At 34.7% G+C, this 24,401-nt stretch overlaps 1 protein-coding gene across 1 annotated transcript in view; it reads right to left on the bottom strand.

Annotated features, from left to right (window-relative positions):
* Window positions 1–1,923: 1,923 nt before the first annotated feature.
* The window catches only part of LOC129276787 (neprilysin-like), a 40,793-nt gene continuing 18,315 nt past the window's right edge, over window positions 1,924–24,401 (bottom strand). Inside the window, exons 9-24 of the mRNA XM_054913192.2 lie at window positions 22,755–22,817; window positions 22,307–22,429; window positions 21,609–21,695; window positions 20,723–20,850; window positions 18,676–18,769; window positions 17,647–17,775; window positions 16,347–16,445; window positions 15,728–15,805; window positions 14,842–15,004; window positions 13,914–13,965; window positions 13,456–13,523; window positions 13,159–13,289; window positions 11,763–11,828; window positions 5,753–5,851; window positions 5,083–5,159; window positions 1,924–4,019 (exon numbers count right to left, since the gene is read on the bottom strand). Coding sequence (XP_054769167.2) covers window positions 3,920–4,019; window positions 5,083–5,159; window positions 5,753–5,851; window positions 11,763–11,828; window positions 13,159–13,289; window positions 13,456–13,523; window positions 13,914–13,965; window positions 14,842–15,004; window positions 15,728–15,805; window positions 16,347–16,445; window positions 17,647–17,775; window positions 18,676–18,769; window positions 20,723–20,850; window positions 21,609–21,695; window positions 22,307–22,429; window positions 22,755–22,817 — 1,557 coding nt within the window. The 3' untranslated portion in view covers window positions 1,924–3,919. The remainder of the gene's footprint in view (window positions 4,020–5,082; window positions 5,160–5,752; window positions 5,852–11,762; window positions 11,829–13,158; window positions 13,290–13,455; window positions 13,524–13,913; window positions 13,966–14,841; window positions 15,005–15,727; window positions 15,806–16,346; window positions 16,446–17,646; window positions 17,776–18,675; window positions 18,770–20,722; window positions 20,851–21,608; window positions 21,696–22,306; window positions 22,430–22,754; window positions 22,818–24,401) is intronic.

The following is a 24,401-nucleotide window of genomic DNA, read 5'->3' as shown; positions in this document are numbered from 1 at the left end:
TTTAGATCCTCTACACTTTAATATGTATATAAATCACTTACATTTAAATTCTGTATTATATGCAGATGATAGTATTTTTTTTATAACTGGAAATAATATACAGAATGTCTTTGCAATACTAAATGGGGAATTGTGTAAGATAGGCCAGTGGTTTTTAGCTAACAAGGTAAAACTAAATACTGACAAAGCATCGTGCGTGGTATTCCACACTAGGAATAAGCATGTTGATACCAATTCTATTGATATAAAAATTGATGGTTCTAATATTCCAGTTGTAAATACCACTAAATTTTTGGGAGTAACTTTAGATAATCATCTTATTTGGAATTACCACGTAAATGAAATATGTTGTAAAATATCAAGCTAAAACTAAATACTGACAAAGCATCGTGCGTGGTATTCCACACTAGGAATAAGCATGTTAATACTAATTATATTGATATAAAAATTGATGGTTCTAATATTCCAGTTGTAAATACCACTAAATATTTGGGAGTAACTTTAGATAATCATCTTATTTGGAATTACCTCTTAAATGAAATATGTTGTAAAATATCATGGGCAATTGGTGCCATCAGTAGAGTAAGTGCAATTGTACCAAATCATATTCTTTTAAAACTATATTTTTCTATGATCTTTCCTCACCGTATTTATTGCAACATTGTATGGGGAAATTGTGCAAAATATCTTTTTAATCGAATTTCCCGTTCTTCAAAAGCGTGCTTTACGGATAATTACAAACTCTAAGCCATACACTCACTCAAATCCTTTGTTTAAATAAAATAAATTATTGAATATCTTTCATATTCACATATTTACCACATGTATATTTATGTATAAATATGTCCATAACTCCTTGCCAAACTTCATACGTAATTGTTTTATTAAGAAAAAATATGTATATGATATACGACAGAACGATAACTTGTATGTACCAAGTTACAAATATAATTTTTCTCCATCAACCGTTAAATATTCTGGACCGAGTATATGGAATAGCCTTCCTAGTAGCCTGAAATCTTGCCAAAGTCTTTCGACTTTTAAACGAACATTCAGAAATTTTATTCTGAACTCATATTAATTTGCCTTATCCGTCCCCCCCCCCTTGGTTTTCGTTTTGGTAGATCTGTTGTGTTATAGGGATTGACCTTTGAAAGGTCTTGAGGCCTAGTGTTAATCCCACCACCTTGTTATATACTCTATTTATGATGTACTCTTTTGTATTCATGTTTGAATGCATTTTTTAATGTGTTTTTATGCTATTGTACCTGTATTATATCAGATTGTGGAAAATAAATAAATCTAAATCTATTTATCATTTGTTTGTATTCATCACATCATTTATTATCATTATTATAAATATCATCATAACGTTATCTTAATGTTCTTACTATTTTGTTCTTTATAACTTTGATATCTTGTAGTCCTTTGTTTCCTTCCGGTCTGTTATTATACAAGGTTAGTTAGTCGCTAAATTGACATTGAAACTTGCCTCTCAATCAAGAGCGACTGTTTGTTGGCTCATTTCTATTTTTAATTCACCTATTAACCGAAGTCACATTAGTTCTGCTCCCGTTTATCTCCTCTTCGACATTGAACTATTGTGATATACACTCTTAAAATAGTTGGGCAAAACTGCCCAACTTTAAACCAACCCTGGGCAACATACTGTCCACACAACTATTGCTTAAAATATATATATATACATACATATATATATATATTTACCAACATACATTACCCAACACAGTGGACAGCATGTTGCCTATATATATTCTTTCTCTGAATGGAAAAAGAAATTAATTTCAAATGTCAATCTCGAAAGGTGAATACAGACTCAGTAAAACAACTTCACAACCTTAGCAACACATCATATTCTACACGACGTATGAATAAAAACTGTAAGTGATGTAAAACAATTTTGTAATAAAATCCTGATTTATTCAATTTACAATATGCTTATTTCTAACAAAGTTTTGCAGAAATCATTATCAAGTTTCTCCAGAAATCATTATTAAGTTAGAACAACCATAATAATGTTTTTAAATGGATTCTAAATATAAGTTATTCAGCCATAGAAGATAAGCATATCCATGCTATGGTCAATATTGAAAAGTATAAAAATTGACATAAAATGTGACTTCGCTTTAAATATTTTCCAGTTTAATATTACACAATTTCAATTCAATCAAGTGTTTATTATTCTTATTCGATATAGAACTTTACGCACTATTTTTACAGTCTGAATATACAAATGTACAAATTGATATAATACATGTGATTAGATACTTAACGAGGTACTGAAGATAAGCCTCCTTGTAATAGGGAGAAGTGGGGTGGAGCCATTTGGACATTATTATTAAACGGAAGTTGTGGTAAACATCTTGAAATTAAATAACCTAATAACATTCATTGATCACCCAATGGTTTCAATCTTAAATAATAAATATGTGCCAAATGATATTGGAGGAAAATGTGTAATTGCTAATAACAAATAAATTGACAAAATTAGCAGCTCGGTGGGCGGCGGCGAGCATTTTTCTTCAAAGCAATAGTAACACAATGATCCACATGTGTGTATCTGTTTTGGCGATCTCATTCTCAAGTGTGAATTATCTGCTTAGATTATACTTGATTCAGAGTTCGGTTTATGTAAATGAACCACATCTTGATCTACTATGATATCATTGTTTGCTTCAACAACAGGTACTAAACTTTAGTGACAGTTTCAGGAAATTACAATTAGGAACTTGCTATGAAATAAAGTGCTTAAAACAAGTGCTAGAGTAGACAATAGTCATACAGTGATATAACCGAATGACACAAAAAACCGTTACAACGTACAATCATGATACAAAATCTATAACAAAAGGTAGAAAACGTGGCGTTTTTGTTGTTGAAATGTACATCAATTGTATAGTTTATCGTTGTCATAACTTGATAAATCAGCAATGAAATTGAATCCATGTTAAGCCTAGAAGCGCGTATCATGCATTCCTAGGTATTGCTAATCCTAAGCACAGTGCACACGCTGGGGCGACGTCTGATCAATTTAATGGGGGGGGGGGGTGGGAGATAAACCAAGGTGATACTTATTTTGAGGGGGTATTTTTTCCATATTTCCCTCATCCGTTTTCCACTTTTCCAAAAAATAAAAATCACCGGGGCAGTCACTGTTCAACGCCGCCCCTAAAGCACCCATATCAAACGGAACTTCAGAGATTAGGGTTGCGTAACACAAAGGCTAGCGATTGATTTTTACGATTAATTGTACATTTTGATCAATGCTATAAAAAAACAAATGTTCTTCGATGATTTCTAAGCTTTGTGTTACGGGACCCAGGGTGGATGAATTTCAGAACCATCTAAACTTGGTGAATCGAACTGGTAAAGTTTGAAATAGTGAATTTCTCAGCCATTATACTTCTGTCCATAAATTCTTGTAACCCCCCCCCCCCACCCACCCACATACAAGCACACACACACACACATCGCTGCCTTTCCTTGTCTCTCACTCTCTGCTCTGGCTGTCTTTGTCTCCAAATCTCTCACACCCATACCACATAAACACGCACACACATACTCCACTCTCTCCCTTCCTAGTACCCCCCCCCCGCTCCCCCTCCCCCTCTCTCTTTCTCTCTCACCCCCTCTAGGTCTCTCTCTTTTGCATTGTCATCCAAGACATGCATTTCATACAATTTTTCCCCTGTAGTATCTTTATCTGGGAGGAAGAAAAGTCTTTTGTAGCCACTCTATCCAAGGTTACTTCCATGTAAGGTTAAAGTCTCACCCACAAAACTTGCTACAAATCGACCGACGATATTCCATTCGAAATAACGTAATAATTCGATCGCTCTTGAGTCGGTGTCCTTGGTGTAAGTGGGGCATATTAACGATCTGACTGACTTCAGCTCTGTTACCAGACCCCGCATTTATTCCTTGGATTCATGGGCGATCCGACAGGGCAGTTGAATGCTTTGGCAAAGTCTTCAGAATTGCTGACAGATCCCCATACCCTACAATGTCAAAGAGGTAACAAATACATAAGTAATTTTTTTCACGGTAACAGAAGTAATTTATTGAATAGTAGTGCTTAAAGGGTAAGTTCACCCTGGAAAAAAAGCGTTTACTCTAAAAATAACAGAATAAATCATAACAAAAAAATATTGATGAAAGATTTAGAAATTCAGAAATGTCATTTTCTCGAAAAAAATATATAAGTTGTTTTAATTGTATCGTCAGTATATTAACAGACATTAACATCCATTCTTTAATGATGATGTCAAATCATATTTGAGTAATCATGAACCACTAAAAATTACAAAACCTATGAGGCAGCTGCTCGTATATGGTGTCACAAATAGCTCTCTTAATCTTTAATGGATTTTTTTTCTAACCTTCACTAGTTTTTTTTTTCTGGCATTTTTGCAATAAACATTTCGTTTGGGTGAACTTTCCCAGGACTTTAAATGGAAAAAAATGAGAAAGATACAATTCGTTATTACATGCTTAAGGATCGTTCAAAATATCCAGTTTGTTGGAGGATATGTTTGACCAAATGAAAAAAAAATTGCTGATTCGAATCAATGATTTATCTTAACTTTGGAAATTTAGGGTGTTTTAACATAGTCACCTAGTACACACGAATTATTTTGACTGATTCTTTTAAGCGCGTACTGCATGCAAACGAACACGCTGAAGTTTGCATTATAAATATTATCAAAATTTCGCTCCTCTCACTATTTTTTTTTTACATGATGTCAGCTATGAATCATTCAGGAGTAAATTTGCATTTGTTACAGAGGGAAATGAAATTGAAGTTTTGATTATCCAACATACAAAGTTGGCGCCTGCGATTTCTTTTGTTATTCACGAGCTTGAGAAAATTGTATTTTTTTGTCTTCTCTAATATATTTTTTCCTGTTAGCACCCTTTGATAGATGCATCCGGGGCACTTGCCGCCCCCCCCCCTCCCACACCCCCTCCGTTACGCCATTTGCAAATGTAAAAATCATTCGATGGTCATTTTAGAAGCCAATATGCTCAGGAAAGGAAAAAAAGAGCAATCGTTTAACCGACCTGAATTTTAGAGGTGAGTGGTAGTCGTTTTTTAGGCCATTAATTCGATCTTGATCTCGATGTAGTCCGCACCAGAGCTAAAAATGTATATTTGAAAAAATAAAGGAATGATTAGCAATCACTGTATAAGAATAATATACAATTTTTTGAAAAAAAGGACGAAAAATTATATTAAATCATCCGTCAGCAATCAAAACTAACGAAACAATTTTATATTTATATATGTTTTCACTTTTCAATTTTTCATGTTTCAAATTGTAATACAGTTGGCATTGTAGCATAAACACATTGAAGTATATTATAAAGGTTAACATTATAATACATTAGACAACTATTAAAACAAAATATAAATTGAAAGGATGGGATTGTTTTGATAATTTTAATGGTTAGGATTAAATTCCGTACTATGCCTGTATAATGTCATGACACCAATATATACGGAGTGTGGTAGCGCATGAGAATCTAATATGCATTATCACGTTCTCTATGGAGCTACTTATAGCTCTATGGTAATATCATGGAATATTGAGTGCAGTAGTATTACGTATCCGCATCCGAAATGCATTTACCGCGTTCTGTACTATATCTGCATAATGTCGTGACGTCAGTGACAAAGAGTGCGGTAGCGCATTCGCAACGTGCTGAACGCAAGCTTGCGGCTAACGCTTACCTGACCAAAGCTTAGAAAGAAAATCTGGTTATGCGTGAGGTTGATACCGGGTAGTAAAGGTTCCTCCTTTCCCATTGCCTCGACAGAATGTCTGTAGGCCTGTCATTGATCAAATTTAAATTTGGAGATTTGGTTATAAACCTGATGAAAATTGACAAAAGTAGACAACATGACTGGTAGAGGGCAAATACTGCGACACATTGGTTTTACATAAGACTGATGCTACAATTTGACATAAACTCTTCCAAAGTTTTCATCAAAGTGTTACTCTATCCACACGGGCGAGTCCACGAGCTGGGCTTACTAGAAAATGTGTTAGGGGCACGTAAAACGTGACAAGTAAAACATAAAAATACGTAATAATATATCACCACTCACGGGAAGCACTTTGGGGGGCTTTTTACAAGCCAGCTTCAGTCTCGCCTGTCTATCCATGATAATAAATGTTGTCAATCTATTGTCTCCATTGTTTAGAATAATCAATGAATAAGTTAACTGCTTATAATGTGAATACGCTCATTATCATCCAAGTTTTATCACACAAATGACATAGAACCTTTTCTACTCTAAAATATAAAATAGAGCTTATTATGGCATCCTTGTGTCATTTGTCTCAATAAAAAACAACCCCTTTGTATTGCATACATTAATTTCTTGTCATTCTCTTGCGATTACCAGGGAATAAATCACCCGTGAAGATTTAATGGGAGATGTATTGACTTCATAGTACTCTATACGATGAGTGAGAAAGGTAAAATTATTAACTAAAACAACAGCAGACAGCAAAAGAAATATATAAGCAAGAAATTCAACAATATCAATAGTGATGATTAAAAATATAGAATAAAACCGACAAAGAGAATAATATACGAATACCAGCAGTCAATTGTTGATAATAATGTATGATAATGGATAAAGCGTTTTAATCCATTATTTTTATTCTTGGATTTTCAACCAATCTTGTGAGAGGGTTACACGCCTGTGGTCCCGGTGAGTACAGGCAAGGTGGTACACATTTTGAAGGAAAAAAAACATAACGGTGGTAGCCGCTGTTGCAACCTATAATGTCGCAGCAGCAAATAATGTCACACCATTATGTCGCAGGAAATGGCATTATGCCAAGAGCGTCCAACGCATGATTTCACAGTCAACGCATAATAGGGAGCTTTCGATTGTCTGCGACTGCAACGTATTCCTAGTTCACCGGAAGTGGTGACACCGCTCGTTCAGTATCACGTTCGTACATTGATGAAAACAGTTTCGATTTAAGTCGACGTACCCGTACCAGGCCACAGCCGCCACAGCATATACCAGCGTGATAGCGAGCGGGTCGTGGGCCGATGCTCGGCCGGAGAATCAGGCGTAGCATCACGCTACGAACCAGTGGGGCGACTGTGGGTGCAACATTTGCACTCTTGCGCAAAAAGCCGAAAAAACACAGTTGTTTGGAACTAAAACATCAATTACCTATCGGATATGTAGTGTCTGAAAACAGGACACACTAAGTGTAATGGAAAAGCTGGTAACAAGCAATAATTTGCAGTTTACCAGCCCTGCTGAATCAATGAAACTCGAATGTTGATGCGGCTTCATTCATTTTTGCTAAGCTTGGATGACGTCATCATGTACGAACTAGCGCTCGTTCGAGCACTATGACACCGAACGTCAAAACCCTCAAATACGAGTCACAGATTTGGGCAGTGAACGAGAAGGCTCATCACAGTGTACTTCGTGCATGCGCAGCGCTCCCAAAATTCCTTAATCTCGTACGTCCACATGGCTCGTCACAGAAAACGAAAGGTCTCAAATGTCGTAGCCAGAACTGAACGCATAACGTCGCGAGTTATAACGCATTATGCGTTGACTGTGACTGAATGCGTTGGATGATCATCGCATGATGTCATTTCCTGCGACATTACTCGTTTTGCCCCCTTACCCATTGTAGCGCTATCCCTGAGCATACACATAATACACTTGCTATTTAACATGTACTACAGGACAAATATACAATGCACCTGAAACGTTATGCCATGCTCCCATTGGCGGCGGAGCAGAGGATTATCTTTTGTGTTTGGGGGGGGGGGGCGCAACAATAGGCGCCCCCCCCCCTGTTACACCCACAAATGTAATAATCGCCCACAAATGTAATAACGCCCACAAATGTAATAACACTTTACCCACAAATGTAATAACGCCCACAAATGTAATAACACTTTACCCACAAATGTAATAATTTCACCCACAAATGTAATAATGAACTTTACCCACAAATGTAATAATTTTTGATCGCCCACAAATGTAATAATGACTTTACCCACAAATGTAATAAATTTGAAGGGATTTTTGGCGAATCTGTTCTAAACTAAAATCCTATAGTAATGCGTTCATATAGCACAAAAGTACAAAGTCTTTTTTCCAGACCCGGTTAATAAAACATTATAGTACAATTCCAAGGTCTTTTTCCAGACCCGGTTGTTTCAAAATTATAATATACGTCCAAAGTCTTTTTTCCAGACGCGGTTAATTCAAAAATTATAATGCAAGTCCAAAGTCTTTTTTCCAGACCCGGTTGTTTCAAAATTATAATATACATCCAAAGTCTTTTTTCCAGACCCGGTTGTTTCAAAAATTATAATATACGTCCAAAGTCTTTTTTCCAGACCCGGTTAATAAAACATTATAGTGCAATTCCAAAGTCTTTTTCCAGACCCGGTTGTTTCAAAATTATAATATACGTCCAAAGTCTTTTTTCCAGACCTGGTTGTTTCAAAATTATAATATACATCCAAAGTCTTTTTTCCAGACCCGGTTGTTTCAAAAATTATAATATACGTCCAAAGTCTTTTTTCCAGACCCGGTTAATTCAAAAATTATAATATAAGTCCACAGTCTTTTTTCCAGACCCTGTTAATTCAAAAATTATAATGCAAGTCCAAAGTCTTTTTTTCAGACCCGGTTGTTTCAAAAATTACAATATAAGTCCAAAGTCTTTTTCCAGACCCGGTTGTTTCAAAAATTATAATATATGTCCAAAGTCTTTTTTCCAGACCCGGTTAATAAAACATCATAGTACAATTCCAAAGCCTTTTTCCAGACCCAGTTGTTTAAAAAATTATAATATACGTCCAAAGGCTTTTTTCCAGACCAGGTAGTTTCAAAATCCAAACTAAGATACGATAATGATATTCTAGTGGAATAAAATGAGAATCGAGCTTAGTCTTTTCTCCAGACCCAGTTAATTAAAACTGGTGGAAAAGTAACAAAGACCCACGATCCTATTTATGTTGAATAACATGGAAATATAGCGTAGTCTTTCCTCCAGACCCAGATCTTTCAAATAAGAAATGATGAATAATAATAATAAATAAGTAAAAATAAAAAAGCAAACAAAGACCCACGATCCTCTTTATGTTGAAAAACATGGAATTATAGCGTAGTCTTTCCTCCAGACCCAGTTATAAAAGTCATTTAAAACACAACAACAACAACAAAACAAAGACCCTGCAATCTTATCAACATTGAATAACATGGAAATATAGTGTAGTCTTTCCTCCAGACCCAATTATTTCAAAATAACCAAAATCGTTAAAAAAGAATAACAGAATCTAAGGCACTAACTATCCTTCAAACTAAGAACCTTCAATAAATAAAAGTTAAGAGAGTTTTCTTTATTCCAGACCTTTTCATTTCAAAAATAAGATAAATGAAATCCTCATAACTAAGACTCAATCATATTATTGTGCCTGTTCAACATGAATAAGATGATTGGGGAGTATTTCATCAACATTTATGTCCGACAAGTTGTCAGATCTGACAACTGTTCTTGATGTTGATTGGCTAAGAAGCAGTGCTACCAGTGTCGGATAAAACGTCAGACAACTCCTTTCATGAAATGCTCCCCGGGCTCTAAGTTTTGATGTTGTTTTTTTATTATAAATTTCTTTGCCTGGAAGAAAAAATAAATGTTTAATTACATCATTTATTACAGGATGTTAGGCTGGAGGAGGGTTAAATTTTTTTTGTTCTGTTTTTTTTTTAATAAACTGGTCTGGTCAAATTAAGTATGCGTTATCACAAGGGTTTTATAGTTTGGAAGATGCTGGGGTCTAAGTTTTAAGATTAATATTTCGCTTAATTTGTATTTTAAAGAGAACTGGGTGAGGGGTAAAGACAACACTCTAAGCCAAGCATTTTAAGTGGGTTTATTTTTTAAGATTGGTCTTAGCTGTGATTTTTTTTTCAATATTTGTTTATCTTTTAAATAACCGGGTCTAGACGAAAGGCTAAGCATAATACTTGTGTTATTCCACAAGTATAAGAATATAACAAAGTCATTTTTAAATTACTTGGTCTGGAATAAAGACAACGCTCTAAACATGTGCTTTTCTACCTGCATGGTCTTAATTTGAAGGACTGTTGGTTCTAAGATTCGTTTTGGGGGGTTGGGTTTTATTGATTTTTTATTCTTGAAATAATTGTGTCTGGAGGAAAGTCGATCTTCGACAGTCGGTCTTCATGTTATTCCACAGTAATTAGATTATTGGGTATTCGTTTTAGAATATTTGTAAAAACTATTTAATTTTTTTCAAATGATAACCAAGTCTGGAGAAAGGATGTTTGCTTTTGTAGGGGTCGTAGTATTATTAAAAAAAACTGGGTGTGGGGTAAACACATATTTTTTTTACTGGATGAAAGACTTTGGACTTATATTGTAATTGTTTAATTATCCGAGTCTGGAAAAAATACTTTGCACTTTTGTGCTATATGAACGCATTGCTATAGGGTTTAGTTTTTGGTTTTAAGTAACCGGGTCTGGAGAAAAAACTACGCTTGATTCTCAATTTACTCTTAGCGCATATATTCACAATATACGCCCTATAAGTTGAAACAACAACAAAGACATTGCTTCCACCAGTTTTAATTAACTGGGTCTGGAGAAAAGACTAAGCTCGATTCTCTTTTTTTCCACTGGAATATCATTGTCGTATCTTAGTTTGGACATATATTATAATTTTTTAAATAACCAGGTCTGGAAAAAGACTTTGGACTTACATCAAAATTTTTTTAACAACCGGGTCTGGAAAAAAGACTTTGGACGTATGTTATAATTTTTGAAACAACCGGGTCTGGAAAAAAGACTTTGGACGTATGTTATAATTTTGAAACAACCGGGTCTGGAAAAAAGACTTTGGACTTATATTATAATTTTTTAAACAACCTGGTCTGAAAGAAAGACTTTGGACTTATTTTTTAAACAACCGGGTCTGAAAGAAAGACTTTGGACTTATTTTTTAAACAACCGGGTCTGAAAAAAAGACTTTGGACTTATATTATAATTTTTTTAACAACCGGGTCTGGGAAAAGACTTTGGACTTATATTATAATTTTTTAAACAACCGGGTCTGAAAGAAAGACTTTGGACTTGCATTATAATTTTTGAATTAACCGGGTCTGGAAAAAGACTTTGGACGTATATTATAATTTTGAAACAACCGGGTCTGAAAAAAGACTTTGGACTTGTACTATAATGTTTAATTAACCGGGTCTGGAAAAAAGACTTTGCACTTTTGTGCTATATGAACGCATTACTATAGGATTTTAGTTTAGAACGGATTCGCCAAAAATCCCTTCAAATTTATTACATTTGTGGGTAAAGTCATTATTACATTTGTGGGCGATCAAAAATTATTACATTTGTGGGTAAAGTGCATTATTACATTTGTGGGTGAAATTATTACATTTGTGGGTAAAGTGTTATTACATTTGTGGGCGTTATTACATTTGTGGGTAAAGTGTTATTACATTTGTGGGCGTTATTACATTTGTGGGCGTTATTACATTTGTGGGCGTTATTACATTTGTGGGTGCAACACCCCCCCCCCCAAACACTAAAGATAATCCTCTGCTCCGCCGCCAATGCATGCTCCGTATATTCCAATGGTATTTTGTTTTGAATAATGTCAAGGAAACCAACAACTCCGATTGCGGTAGCGAAAATAATTATACTCACCATGAAAGCCTCTTTTAATCCTCCATTATCAGCAATATTCTCTCCCAAAGTCCGCAAGCCATCAATCTATAACACGATAAAATCACAAAATGTTCACGACCCAGTGTATTGATAGCTGCAATATACGGTACTGTACATAGAAAACATTTTAAAAGCAATAGCACACCAACCAAACTTGTATCATTGTGTAAATTCCCTGTGAAATTCTGAAAATGAACTGATCAGATGATCAAAGTGTATAATGTGTAAGACAAAGAATAAACATGAACAATCCTATAGGTCAACTCTAAAGTAATAAAAAGAGTTAATAATGTCTAAAAAATGCAGATGCAGATGTGGATCAAGGATTTCATTTAAAAATTGGGTGGAGGAGGAGCGAAAATATGCCAGTCTGCTTATTTTGTTTGTCAGTAAAGCATGAAAAAGTAAGATATCACTTCTAAATTTCACAAAACTGCCACACACAAAAAAAAACTATATATATATATATATATATATATATATATATATATATATATATATATATCGAACAAAACTGCCAAAAAAGAAAACTCTTATAACAAGGTTGTAGAAAATCATTATTATTTTGTTATTTCTTGCTTGAAAAAGGAGGTCCTACGTCATCTATGGCTCCCAAGAGCCCCGACAACCAATCAGCGCCTGAAAACACTATTTAGAGGAGTTCCATAAAATATTGAACTTCTTTGCTCACCCGTACGTCAATCTTCTACATTCTAATTCATTCCATGAACTACCCAGGTCATGATAATTTCATAAATAATGAACCAGAAAACGGGAAATTTCATAGCATCCAACACATAAGGGGTCGGGCGCGGAAACACTAGGGAATTTCCCTATATTGTCGTATCTTATTTGTATATATGTGATTTAATATAAAGCGACGGCTCCATAATAAGGAGTAAGAATCGCGGCATCATGGCAGTACGCCGCGGGGGGAGGGGCAGGGGCAGCCCCCCCCCCCCCTCCCACCGAAATTTTGAAAACTTGTATGTTCTTACTGAAAATTTTCACAAAATTCGCCAATAGTATGGACCTAATCATATTTTCACTACACAAAACGCAAAATCACCCTAATGACAAGCTCGGTCCCTTCGCAGCCTCGCTTTTATTTGTTTTATTTATTTTTTTCAAAAAATTATACGCGTCCTGCCCCCACCCAACAGTTTATGTGTACGACCATGCGCAGCATAGGTATTATCCATTTACATGGCACAGATCTCTTCTTTTAATAAGCATCTTTCTTCTGTTTCCCCCATTATTTCCGGTCCCCTTTTCTCCTAGCTTTATCCCTTGTAAAAAATGAAAAATAATTGGGGCAGTCGCCCTCTGCCCAATATTTCACCGCCCCTGGTGATATATATATATATATACTCACGTTCATTCCTAGATCTTCATATTGATAGCTGGAATACTGATCAATGAGGCATTGTGTTTTTCTCCGAAATGACTCGCTCGACGAATTCGTCCACCAAATACCTAAATTTCCATCAATATCAAAATGACGTCCTGTAAAAAAAGGAGAAACAAGAACAATGATAAATCATAAGCGTAATAAGCAATAATATCTTGATTTATATGATACCTCTTTTAAAGGGATGAATATTCCTGGCTATTTCGAACATTCATGTCATTTCAAAATGTTTACTAATTACCAATTCAATATTTCACTTGCCTTTATCGTCGAATGCATGCGTTAATTCATGTCCGATGACTACGCCTATTCCACCATAATTCATAGATCTGTTAACATGAGGCACAAAAAAAGCACAACGTAATCTTGAATCGTAGAAAACAAGAAAAAAATAAGCCTCCAATTTTCCGAAGAAGTTATTGGGCTTCATTTTATAGATGGTAATAAATGATTTAATGCCTTATCATTATTTATAAAAAAACGTAGAAAAGTTCATTACCTCAATAATTTTAAAACTAAAAAAAAAAGATTACGAAAGAAAAAAGAATATGCATAGGATAGACCACAACGAAAGGGGGTTCGATGAATAATTGAGTTAATCCTTTATTACCGCTTTGAAATGCGGAGAAGTATAATTTTCCCATTAGGCAGTTGCCAAGCCAACTTAGACGATTGTCATTAAAAAAACCTCATTTAAGATATTTATTGATTTTGATTACCTCGAATGTCGACTGCTGAAGTACGGTGGCTGCAAAATAGCTGCCGGGAAAGCTTAATAGAAAAAAAAAGAAGAGGACAATGACATTATCTTAATGATCATGCATGCACTCATATAGAAATAAAGTGAAATTGGGTTTATTGTCAGGCTTTATTAGTCTATAGTCTTTGCTACATCTCAGAGACGCACTTTGCCCGATAGCCGTGGGGATCATGAAGCGACGTCTCGGGGAGTTTTCTTGGTTGAAGTGACGTCTCAGAGATGTTCCCGAGACGTCGCGTCGCAGCGACTAGTACTTGGAGACTTTCCAGCAACATTTCCACGTCTCAGCAACGCGCCGCTGGGACATGGAAATGTTGCTTTTGTTGACTAAATGCATTAAACCCGAGTATCGCGAAGACAGTGACCGGTTACTCGTCTCAACCATATAGATACCATCTTACGTTCACGTATAAGCTCCCAAAGAGAGCTAGCTAGAGAGGGAACAATTTGCGTGCGTTTTAATTTGCCATGTCAGGGCCCCTATGCACAAAAGTTACCTTCTTTTGTTGGTTTGAGTGGCGATTGGTTATATTTGACAATTGTCGCCATTGACTCTATTTATAAAATCTCAATTCTCACATAATGATATTATTACCAATATGATGTATACATATATGAAATATTTTTCTTGTGCATCCTTCTAATATGAAAAAAAGATAATCATAGTATATACCGTTATGCTAAATTTGCCATGCAATGGTATCTTGCAAGGAATCATTGATTTGGATTGGAGTTGCACCCCCAGGACCCCCCCCCCCCCCCTCCCCCCGGTCTCTATCCCTCGCTGTCTATTTAGGCATGTGCCGTGACGCAAGAACTTTCAGCATTTAAATACCTCGAAGAAAAAATTAACAAAAACGCGGGAAATTACATTACTGATTACTTACTGATTACATTACTGGAAAATTGGTAGTAGGCGTTTACAACCAAAGGAACGGTAGACCACTCGTATCTATCTACTTTTTCATCAAGTTTGGCAAATAGTTTTCGTGCGTGTTCTGACATGATCTGGACAGCGTTCTCAAAGTATTTATCCACGGTAATATTTATCTATGAAAAAAGCAACAAATCGAAATTTAATACAATCTCTGTCAATGCAATTATACTTTTATAAAAGTAATATTAGGCGACAAAATTAAAATGGCATTTATTAAACTCTTTCGCCCCCCCCCCCCCATGATTGGAATGTAAGAGTCTATATTCATGATAATGAATTTTTGCATAAAAATCATAATGAAATGCTATCAGTAATAAAAAAAAAATGAATAAAGATCATGCTTGCATCGCGACGGTACAAATTGCGAAATGCTTGAATAACAACACTAACAAAAGTGTTTTTCTTTCCTTTTCTAATAATAAATTATAATTTGGACAGTAATGCGCCTTTATCCATCATAATAAGATGCTCAAGGCACAGTGAAGAAAAAGAAAAGAAATTGAAACCAATTAAAGAATGGTTACATCTACTATTCAAACAATCAAAGCTGAGGAAAAATATCTCTGATTTAAGATTTATTTTTTTTAAGAATAGTTTATCGTAGGTGCTCTTTACAAAGAAGATAATAACAAAATAGTTGTAAATCAGTAGTAGACGATTTCCTATACATCTTTAAAATAATTTCATTCCTATCTACATGGATAAAATTTACTACCGGTGTAACATTTTACAGACATTTTCATTTACTAAAATGAGATCGGTAGACTTGTAAAAAAAAAATCTCTTCAAGTGTTGCTATAAAAATGATCTTAATTTAGAAAAGAATTTTTACTTACTCTTTCATAGACCCCATCAAGATATGTAAAGTTTAATAATTTTTCCTCGTATCCGATTTGTTCCCTTATTGCGTAAGCCTGAATGACATGAAAAATGGAATGTTAAAATGCAAATCAATAAACAGTTCAGGTATATATATTGCTGAAATATTGCTGAAAATAATTATTAGCAAAATAAGCATAGGATTCGTGGAATGTAGGTTTTTTTTTCAAAGCAATAATATACTTCATTCTTAGTTTTACATCTTTGATATTACGAAGGTCGTATATTTTCTCAATTAAAACATAATGTGTGTTGTATCTAATATTACTCATGTTATATAAGACCCAAAAGTAGGAGAGAAAAAAAATAGATTTGTACAGACACTTTCAATGTATTTGTGACTTAAAATCAACCTTTAATTCATTTCCAGTGCAGTCTATTGGGTCGGTGTTTCCTGTAACTTTGCCACTCGTTTAAAGCATTGAAAATGAAATTTCAGGGCTTGATGTGACATCAAATAGGACCCGTGCAGCCTAGAGTTTTAAAAGTCAAATCATTGTTAACCTGTAAAGACTGATTTTGAAACATATCACAAAAATCCACGACCTGATGAGATTTCGCGAGCACGACTCTCACCTTTTGTAATGCTTTTTGTTTTGTTACGTCATCCATCCAGTCTGTTGTGTTAAGAATATTATATTGGGTGTTCCTTAAATGACCAATCATCGTCAATGCCTGGTCAATAAGAAAGAGAAAAACTCTGTTTCATATTCAGTCCATTAGATTGTAAATAGGCCTATGATGAATTCATCAAAAATTATTAAGGTTGACAGTCTGTTGCATCGATACATGTTCAATGTATTATATTATATTATTCCTTCATTTGTTTATGGATTTATTTCATTATATATATTTGCTTAATCATAGATATATATTTGTTTATAAATTTATTCATTTATTAATTAATAAATGGACTTATTTATTCATATATATGTATTTACGTATTTATATATTTATTTATTTCCGAAGAAATCATGTGGTGTTCCATGAGGACCTGTTTGACAACAAACAACAAATAGCACTAATGGTAAACACAATATAATACAACATAAACAAGATGCACGGATACACAAAATACAAAGATGTAAAAAAAAACTAATGTGAAATTTAATAAAATAAAATTGTTTTAGTATAATGAATCTTATTCTACATGCATTAATATTGACACTAATCTTATCTATTCACTACAAGAAAATACGTCAATAGATTGCTTAAGATTATTGCTTAAGATTGAGGGTCATTTAGAATCCGAGTGGGTAACGGTGGGTGAAAATCCATGGATGCAATTCCCAGTTTTGCTTTTAGAAAATGGAATGCACTATGATATAGGATATCACACTACAACCGAATAATGTTCTTGTAATCGCGTTTTAGTTGATGTTGGGGTTGTCTAGTCCACAGATATTCAATATTCTAGCCCCCATCTTATTTTAAACTAAAAGAACGAAATATGGTATTCACTCTGGAGTTCCAAATTCATCTCCCATCCTAATAGCCAATCACGCAGGAAAACCGACTCCGCATCAACTAATATTTTGTCATTCAAATGATACGTTAAATTTTCATGTTATTCACCCCCTCCCCCTCCACACGAACCCTCACCCTCACATCCACACAACGACACCCTTACACACACGCACACACACCCTCTCATACACTATTTGGCATTATAAACCTCTCTTTATTCGGTTCATAAAATATATATGGACTGCTTTTATATTCGAGACATGGTTGTTTCAATTCGGCTCGCGGGTATCGCATCGGCCAGACCATAGTCGCGTTGCGGTCCCCTTGAGCCTCTAGAAACAACCATGCCTCTCAAAGCAGTCCATATATCTATAATAGTGCGCTCTGGGTTTTTTTGCTATAGACCTACCGTTTTCTTGCTCTCCACGTCAAATTTCTCTAGCACAAAGAGCGCCCCCAACGCACGGGACATGTACGAATTCGTGTTTTCAATACATTGTTTCCATTTTGCAGGCTGCCTCTTTTCCCCACTCACGACCTGAATAATAAAATTCATAGCAACATTTCAGTAATGCACTGAAAAATTACAAATTATGTACAGCGTGTAAAAACACCAACCCCACTAAAAAAACAACAACAAAATAAACAAAACATTTTTTTGGAAATGTAGGAGCCCAGTATAAGAAACCATCTTGATGATGTCGATATGATAGTTATTGGTGTTAACAAGTGAGTTTTTTAGGAGGAAGCAAATAATAATGAGAGAGGCTGCATCGAATTTAGATTTGAAATAATTTCGCTTTACAAAAATGTCGTTAAAAAACATACAACCAGGAAAATAATTAAAAAGGTACACACATTTTAATAAGGACAATCGTAAGATAGTGTTTAGTTTTTACCGTAATAATTTATTTCATATAGTCATATTGTAGAAATTATATATTCACTTTTATTATTTTGTATGGTTTTTCATATTATATCTTTGTAAAAGATTTCTGTATGCAATTATATTGAGTTGAGTTGAAAAGAAATCAACCAATCCGATCCAAAACTCCAAAAATATATTAATCATAATTATGAAAACATAATTCGAAAGAGGGTACTTTGAAAATAGCAAGACTTTACAGCCTTGTTAGTGATGCCACCTTTTAGTCGTATTTGCCACAATAATACTTCAAAATAGATTTAATAAAACGTCATATCTGCTTACTTTGTAGGCTTATATATTTGTCAAAATATGTTTTCACCTCATCATCTGCACTTTGTAAATATAAAGACAAGAATACATTCAACTGCAATTCGTTTGGTTCACATTCTCGCGGCAAAAAAAATGCGAAGATGTTCCCCCCCCCCAAAAAAAAAAAGAAGAAGTGTCCAGTATAATTATATTATGTTCGGTAAACTAAATAATAGAATAGCATATGAGAGAAAAATGTACCTTGTGAAACGTCTGTCGTATTGAACGAGCCTTGCTGTTCATCAGATCCATTGTATATATGACAGCACGCCATACTAGATAGTTTGCAATTGTCCTGGTGCATAAAAAATAAGAGGTATACATTTATAAATCTTGCTTCACTGATCTCTGATTTTTAGTCCGAAAAATGAAATCGTGTTCGAGGTTCTCATCGAACGACCAAAGATACTTATTAAGATGATGAATGGCATTTAAGTAATATTGTATTCTCTGTTTAGCAGAGAACACAAAAGAGTTATTTTTATCTATTCAAAACTTAATAAAGAAGAGGGTTTTAGCCGATGGCTGTTCCCTATTTGATCCATACAATTCATGATATCCTCCTTTAAATCAATGACAAATCAAATTAATAACAACGAAATACAATACAACAGTAATTGTAACAAATATATAAATTGAACTGTCAGGTTTACATAATAGTAAACAATTCAAGATATCTTGTTATGTTTTGAATAATAATAAAATCCCTGTGGAGGGGAAACAAATTGAAAAAATTTAAAAAAAAATATCCTCCTTTAAATGGTCGTCATAGTCTTAACATGATTTACCATTTAATTTCAGCGAACCGCGACATTCGGTAAAATTACACAGTCATTTCACCCGAAGAATAATACAATTCCTTCTACCCAATATTGAGTAAACCTCTTTTTATCCATTATTGGAAAAAAAAATAGAATACATGGAAGAATAAACTGACAGATATATAAACTTAATCTTGATCGCAAAAAGTGTCAGAATATAGGATTTTAACTTTCGCTATTTAGAGGGACAATGATATAGAACCTGATTTGGCTCAAAATAACAACACATCAGTCCTGCGTATAGCTTACAAATAGCTCTTTGAAACACCATACAGAAGTCATACGCTCCAAATTGACCAAATGAATAAATGTATAGATTAATAAATGAATAAATAAATAAATACACTGTAAATAAATAAATGAATGAATAGAACAAAGAAACAACTATATAAATAAATAAATAAATTAAATAAATAAATAATATAGGATTTGCATAGCGCACGTACATGTATCCACCTTAACACTAAAAGGACTGGTGCCATCTTGACCCCCCCCCCCCCTCCCTCAACGGTTGGTGCGATATTTCCGGAACGCAAAAAAGATAGCGCCGCAAAATCTTATGACTTTTTCTTAGTCTCGCTCAACTTTTGAAACCGAATTCGCGACGTATGGGTATAGCATCGCGACGCCAGGTGACTTTTACGAGACATTGTCATGCCGAAAATGGTTCATGTTTATACTTTGTGTACAGTCTATGGGAGATGAAATTTGTAAAAGGGCGATTATGTTTCATTCTAATTGGTCTGCTTAATTAATTTATGGTTTAATTTAGTTGTTAAATGGGTTGTAATAATTTCCATTGAAAAGGACAATGAAAAACAAAAAATTAAAAAACAAAGGAAAAATTTGGCTTTCGCAATTTGTCTTTGTGAAGATTACAAAGATGACATCTGGAAAAATAAGAAAATTTGAAGTTAAATTGGGAGTGAAATATGCAAATATTGTTTTTGAGAAATAAATTAACATATTTTATTCATAATGAATAACAAATAATCAATTTCGATTTTTATTTTATTGGCTTGTAGTTTACAATTCAAGACTGTGCGTGGCAAATGTCGCAGCGATCGTGTGAACGGTAGTTGAGATCAGAAGGGGTCCATCATAGACCCCTCCCCAATCCTCAACACATCTCAAACAGCCCAGTCCTTTTAGGGTTAATAAGTGCTCAAAGCGCTCCTACATTACCAACAGCTAAGCTAGTCTACCTATTCTGGTGCTCACAGTTTTTTTTAAGTAATTTCTTCCTGCGGTACCCATTCACCTCACATGGGTTGAGTGCAGCACAATGAGCGTAAATTTCTTGCTGAATGATTGGAAGACGAGTGTCATAACCACTAGACCATGACGCATCCATTTAACTCTTGAAACTTTTGACGTTCTTATCAACTGTTTCAATGTTTTGGTCATTCATTTAATGTTCGACATACCTGTTCGGCGTTTCTTGTACAATTCGATTTAGCCCCAGTAAATATTGTGGTGAATAGACTACTAGTTCCATCGAGTGATCGATATCAGTTTTATTCAAAACTAGCTGAAAATATCTAGTCCAATCAATCTGAGAGTAAGGAAAAAATACAAATCAAGTGATATATTTTGTTATTAAGATTTTTATTTCGATGTTTATTCATCTGATCTATATCGTTTAGTCATTGTGAAGTTGAGTGTCATGCAACTACTTGGTAATTAGTATTTTAGTATTCATGATTTTATTGTATTCATCTATTTATGTTTCTCATTATACATCTATTCCTATCATGATCCCTCAACAACAAAAAAACAGCAATTCAGCTGAAGACAGCTACCAAGCCCAGTTGTAAAGAAGGAATGAATAAAATGAAAATAATTTTTAAAGAATATCTATCATTTTCTCGTTTTGTCTATTTCACTTAGACCACCGTCAAAGTTCATTTTGTCTAGTTCAGTTTGACCACCGTCAGTCAAAGTTCATTTTAGGCCCGTTTTCAGTTCAGGTCATCGTTCTGTTCAGTGATAATGCTGTATCAATTTCTATTGATTCGTTTGTATTTTTTTTTGTATTTTAAGTCGGATGATATGTGCCACTGAAGTTTGATCCAACACAAAACATTCATTTATTAAATGTGTTTAATAGCGAGAACTTAATACACAATAAATTGACAGAATGCTGATTGAAAAGTCGGTTAAGAAAGAAAAAATCCTTTTTATCACATTCAAAGAGTCTTTTGAAACAAATCCACTTTTAAATTCTAAAAGATACGACAAGTATTTCACAATGTCTAAAATGAAAAACAACTTCATTCTTAGTAATAATGTAAAATGCTAATATGGTCTTACTGTAGGAAGTCTTCTTTTGAGATACGATACACTGACTTTCTGATTTAATAATTGAGCTCCTCTTTTCGCGGTTGGGGTCATAGAAATCTGAAAATAACAAAAGGATTAAGAAAGTATAATAATAATAATAATAATAACAATAGCTGCGCTGTCATATAGGCGCTCAGGCATTCCAGAAATTTCTCCTACCGAGTACCCATTAACCTCATCTGGGTTGAGTGCAGCACAATGTGGGTAAACTTCTTGCTAAAGGAAAGCAAGTCATGGCTGAGAATCGAACCCACGTCCCTCATATTAGAGACGAGAGTCATAACTAATAGACTACGACGCGCCGCGACGCCCTTACATCAACAGTTTAGAGTTTAGGGTTAGGCGTCTTGTCAATCTTTGCAGAAATTGGTCGTTGGGAGAGGAAGAGAGTTAATAGATATTATATAAATACTAGCAGATTATAATGATTTCACTCGAAAACACATTAAATTTAATGAAGATGTGTTATTATTGTTTTCAGTTCATTGTTTATCTTACTCCCGTCTTTGAAGTAATGAATCTAAGAATTTTTCGACGGGAATTTGTATTCTATTTTCATACATTTCTTCCCTTAATGGATTTTCTCTGAAATAGAAAAAAAAATGCTTTTTGATTTTTAATATCTACAATTTTCTTAATAAGAATGTAAAGAAAAATATTATACTCACGTTAGCCATCTTCTTTTCGAATTCCAGGACTTCTTGCATCTCGCTTGTGACGTTTTCTACATCATTTCCTCCTCGAACGTAGAGTGTCATGTCTATCATGTATTTCTCATATGCTTTCAAACCCTGCAGAAATGGAGGATTGATTTTCGTAAATATAGGGTATTAAACGACAATTTCATTATTTATTTATACATTAATTGTTTACTTGTTCAATTTTATTATTTTCTTACATTTTTTCATGTACTCGATGAAGAAGTACTGACAATTTTATATATATTCACGATCAGGAGAAAATCCAGAGGTAAAGAATCAAAGGAGAAAGAAAAAAGAGGGGTAATAAAACAGGTGAGGGAACGAGAAAACAAAGAAAGCTAGAGAGAGAGGGGGAAGAAAGACGGAAAAAAGAGATTGAGGGAGAGAGAAAAGAGGAACAAAACATGTAACCTACCTGTATTGAATTGCCTCTAAGGTAATAATCACGATTTTGTAGGCCCAGATTTGGCTGGTCAAACTAAAACAAAAAGTAAAGAAAAAATAATTAACAAGCTTCACATACATTATCTATCTATAGCTTTTCTTAACACCTCATACCACATGAAATTAAACCTCAAAACTTACAATAAAACACCAGGCAAGGCTTTCTGTAATTAGTCAAAATACACGATATAAAAATAAAATCTAACTATTGGAAATTTAGCTTATCCGTAAAAATTGTTTTTCTCCATTCTGTCAAAATTGTAGTTGTTAAGTTAAACCTAATAAAAAATAGACACAGTTCCAATCCTTGCTAGAATATTCCTTCATTGAATAAAGCATTTGTTTGGGTCGTTATTGATTAATTCTGACAGCTATGTATATCATGTTATAGCTTAGGATCTCTTGCTGTTTTCTAATTCAATAAAAAGTCGACATTAATTTTGGGTGACTTATTTTGGATTTGAGGTTGAAGGTAACATATCAGAATTATGTCTGTTTTTGTTCGGGGGACTAAATTTTTAATTCTTGTGAATGTGCCTGAACTGTCATCACCTGCTGCAACAAGTCGGCGGCGAATAAAAAATGATTAGAAAAAACCCGTGTTCCGATAACCTATCGATAATTATAGAAAGCTGTTTTTCCCTTGTCTTTATATGCATTATATTCGCCTAAGTCACATCACATATTATTTCCACCTAACGTACATCTTGTCACCCAACGTATCTTGTCCGATTCGTCACCCAGCTTATATCATCATCCTATTTAGTGTTATCCAATATAGCTCCTCTGCCGATATACTACGTAAGCCGGTTCACCTATGCAATGTACATCGTCACTGAAGGTACCTTGCCATCCAATGTATCTCGTAACTCAACGTGTCTCGTCTGATTTGTCACCCTAAGTATCTCGTCACCCAACATATCTGGTCCCCTATCGTATCTCGTCACCCACTGTACAGTATCTCTTCACCCATCGTATCTTTTAACCCAACGTATCTGGTCAACCAGTGTATATCGTCTTCCAACGTATTTTGTCATCCACTGTATCTCATCACCCACTGTATCTCGCCGCCGAGCGTATCTCGTCACCCACTGTATCTCGTCGCCCAGTGTATTTCGTCACCCACTGTATCTCGTCACCCAGCGTATCACTTCACCGAGCTTATATCGTCACCCAACGTATCTCACCACGCACTGTATCTCGTCACCGAGCGTATCTCGTCATCCACTGTATCTCACCATCCGACGTATCTTGTCACCGAGCGTATCTCCACACCCAGTATCTCGTTACCCAGTGTATCTCGTCACCCAGCGTTTCTCGTCACCAAGCTTATCTCGCCACCCAGCGTATCTCGTCGCCCAGCGTATCTTGCTGCCCAACGTATCTCGTCACCAAACGTATCTTGCCACCCAACGTATCTCGTCACCCACTGTATCTTGTCACCCAGCATATATCGTCACCCAACGTATTTTGTCATCTTATGAACTCATCGTCCGACGTTCGTCGTCCCCTTTCTGTACCTCTTCACCAAATTTATTTCGTCGTCAAATTGATCTCGTCTCCTGATGTAAATCTTCAACCAGTTAAACTCGTAATCTTATTACATTTACTCGAAACG

The sequence above is a fragment of the Lytechinus pictus genome, chromosome 14 (genome assembly GCF_037042905.1).
Source record: "Lytechinus pictus isolate F3 Inbred chromosome 14, Lp3.0, whole genome shotgun sequence".
In the NCBI taxonomy this organism is placed as follows: domain Eukaryota; kingdom Metazoa; phylum Echinodermata; class Echinoidea; order Temnopleuroida; family Toxopneustidae; genus Lytechinus; species Lytechinus pictus.
Note: the sequence above shows the minus strand (reverse complement) of the source record. Positions and strands in the feature narration are given on the sequence as shown.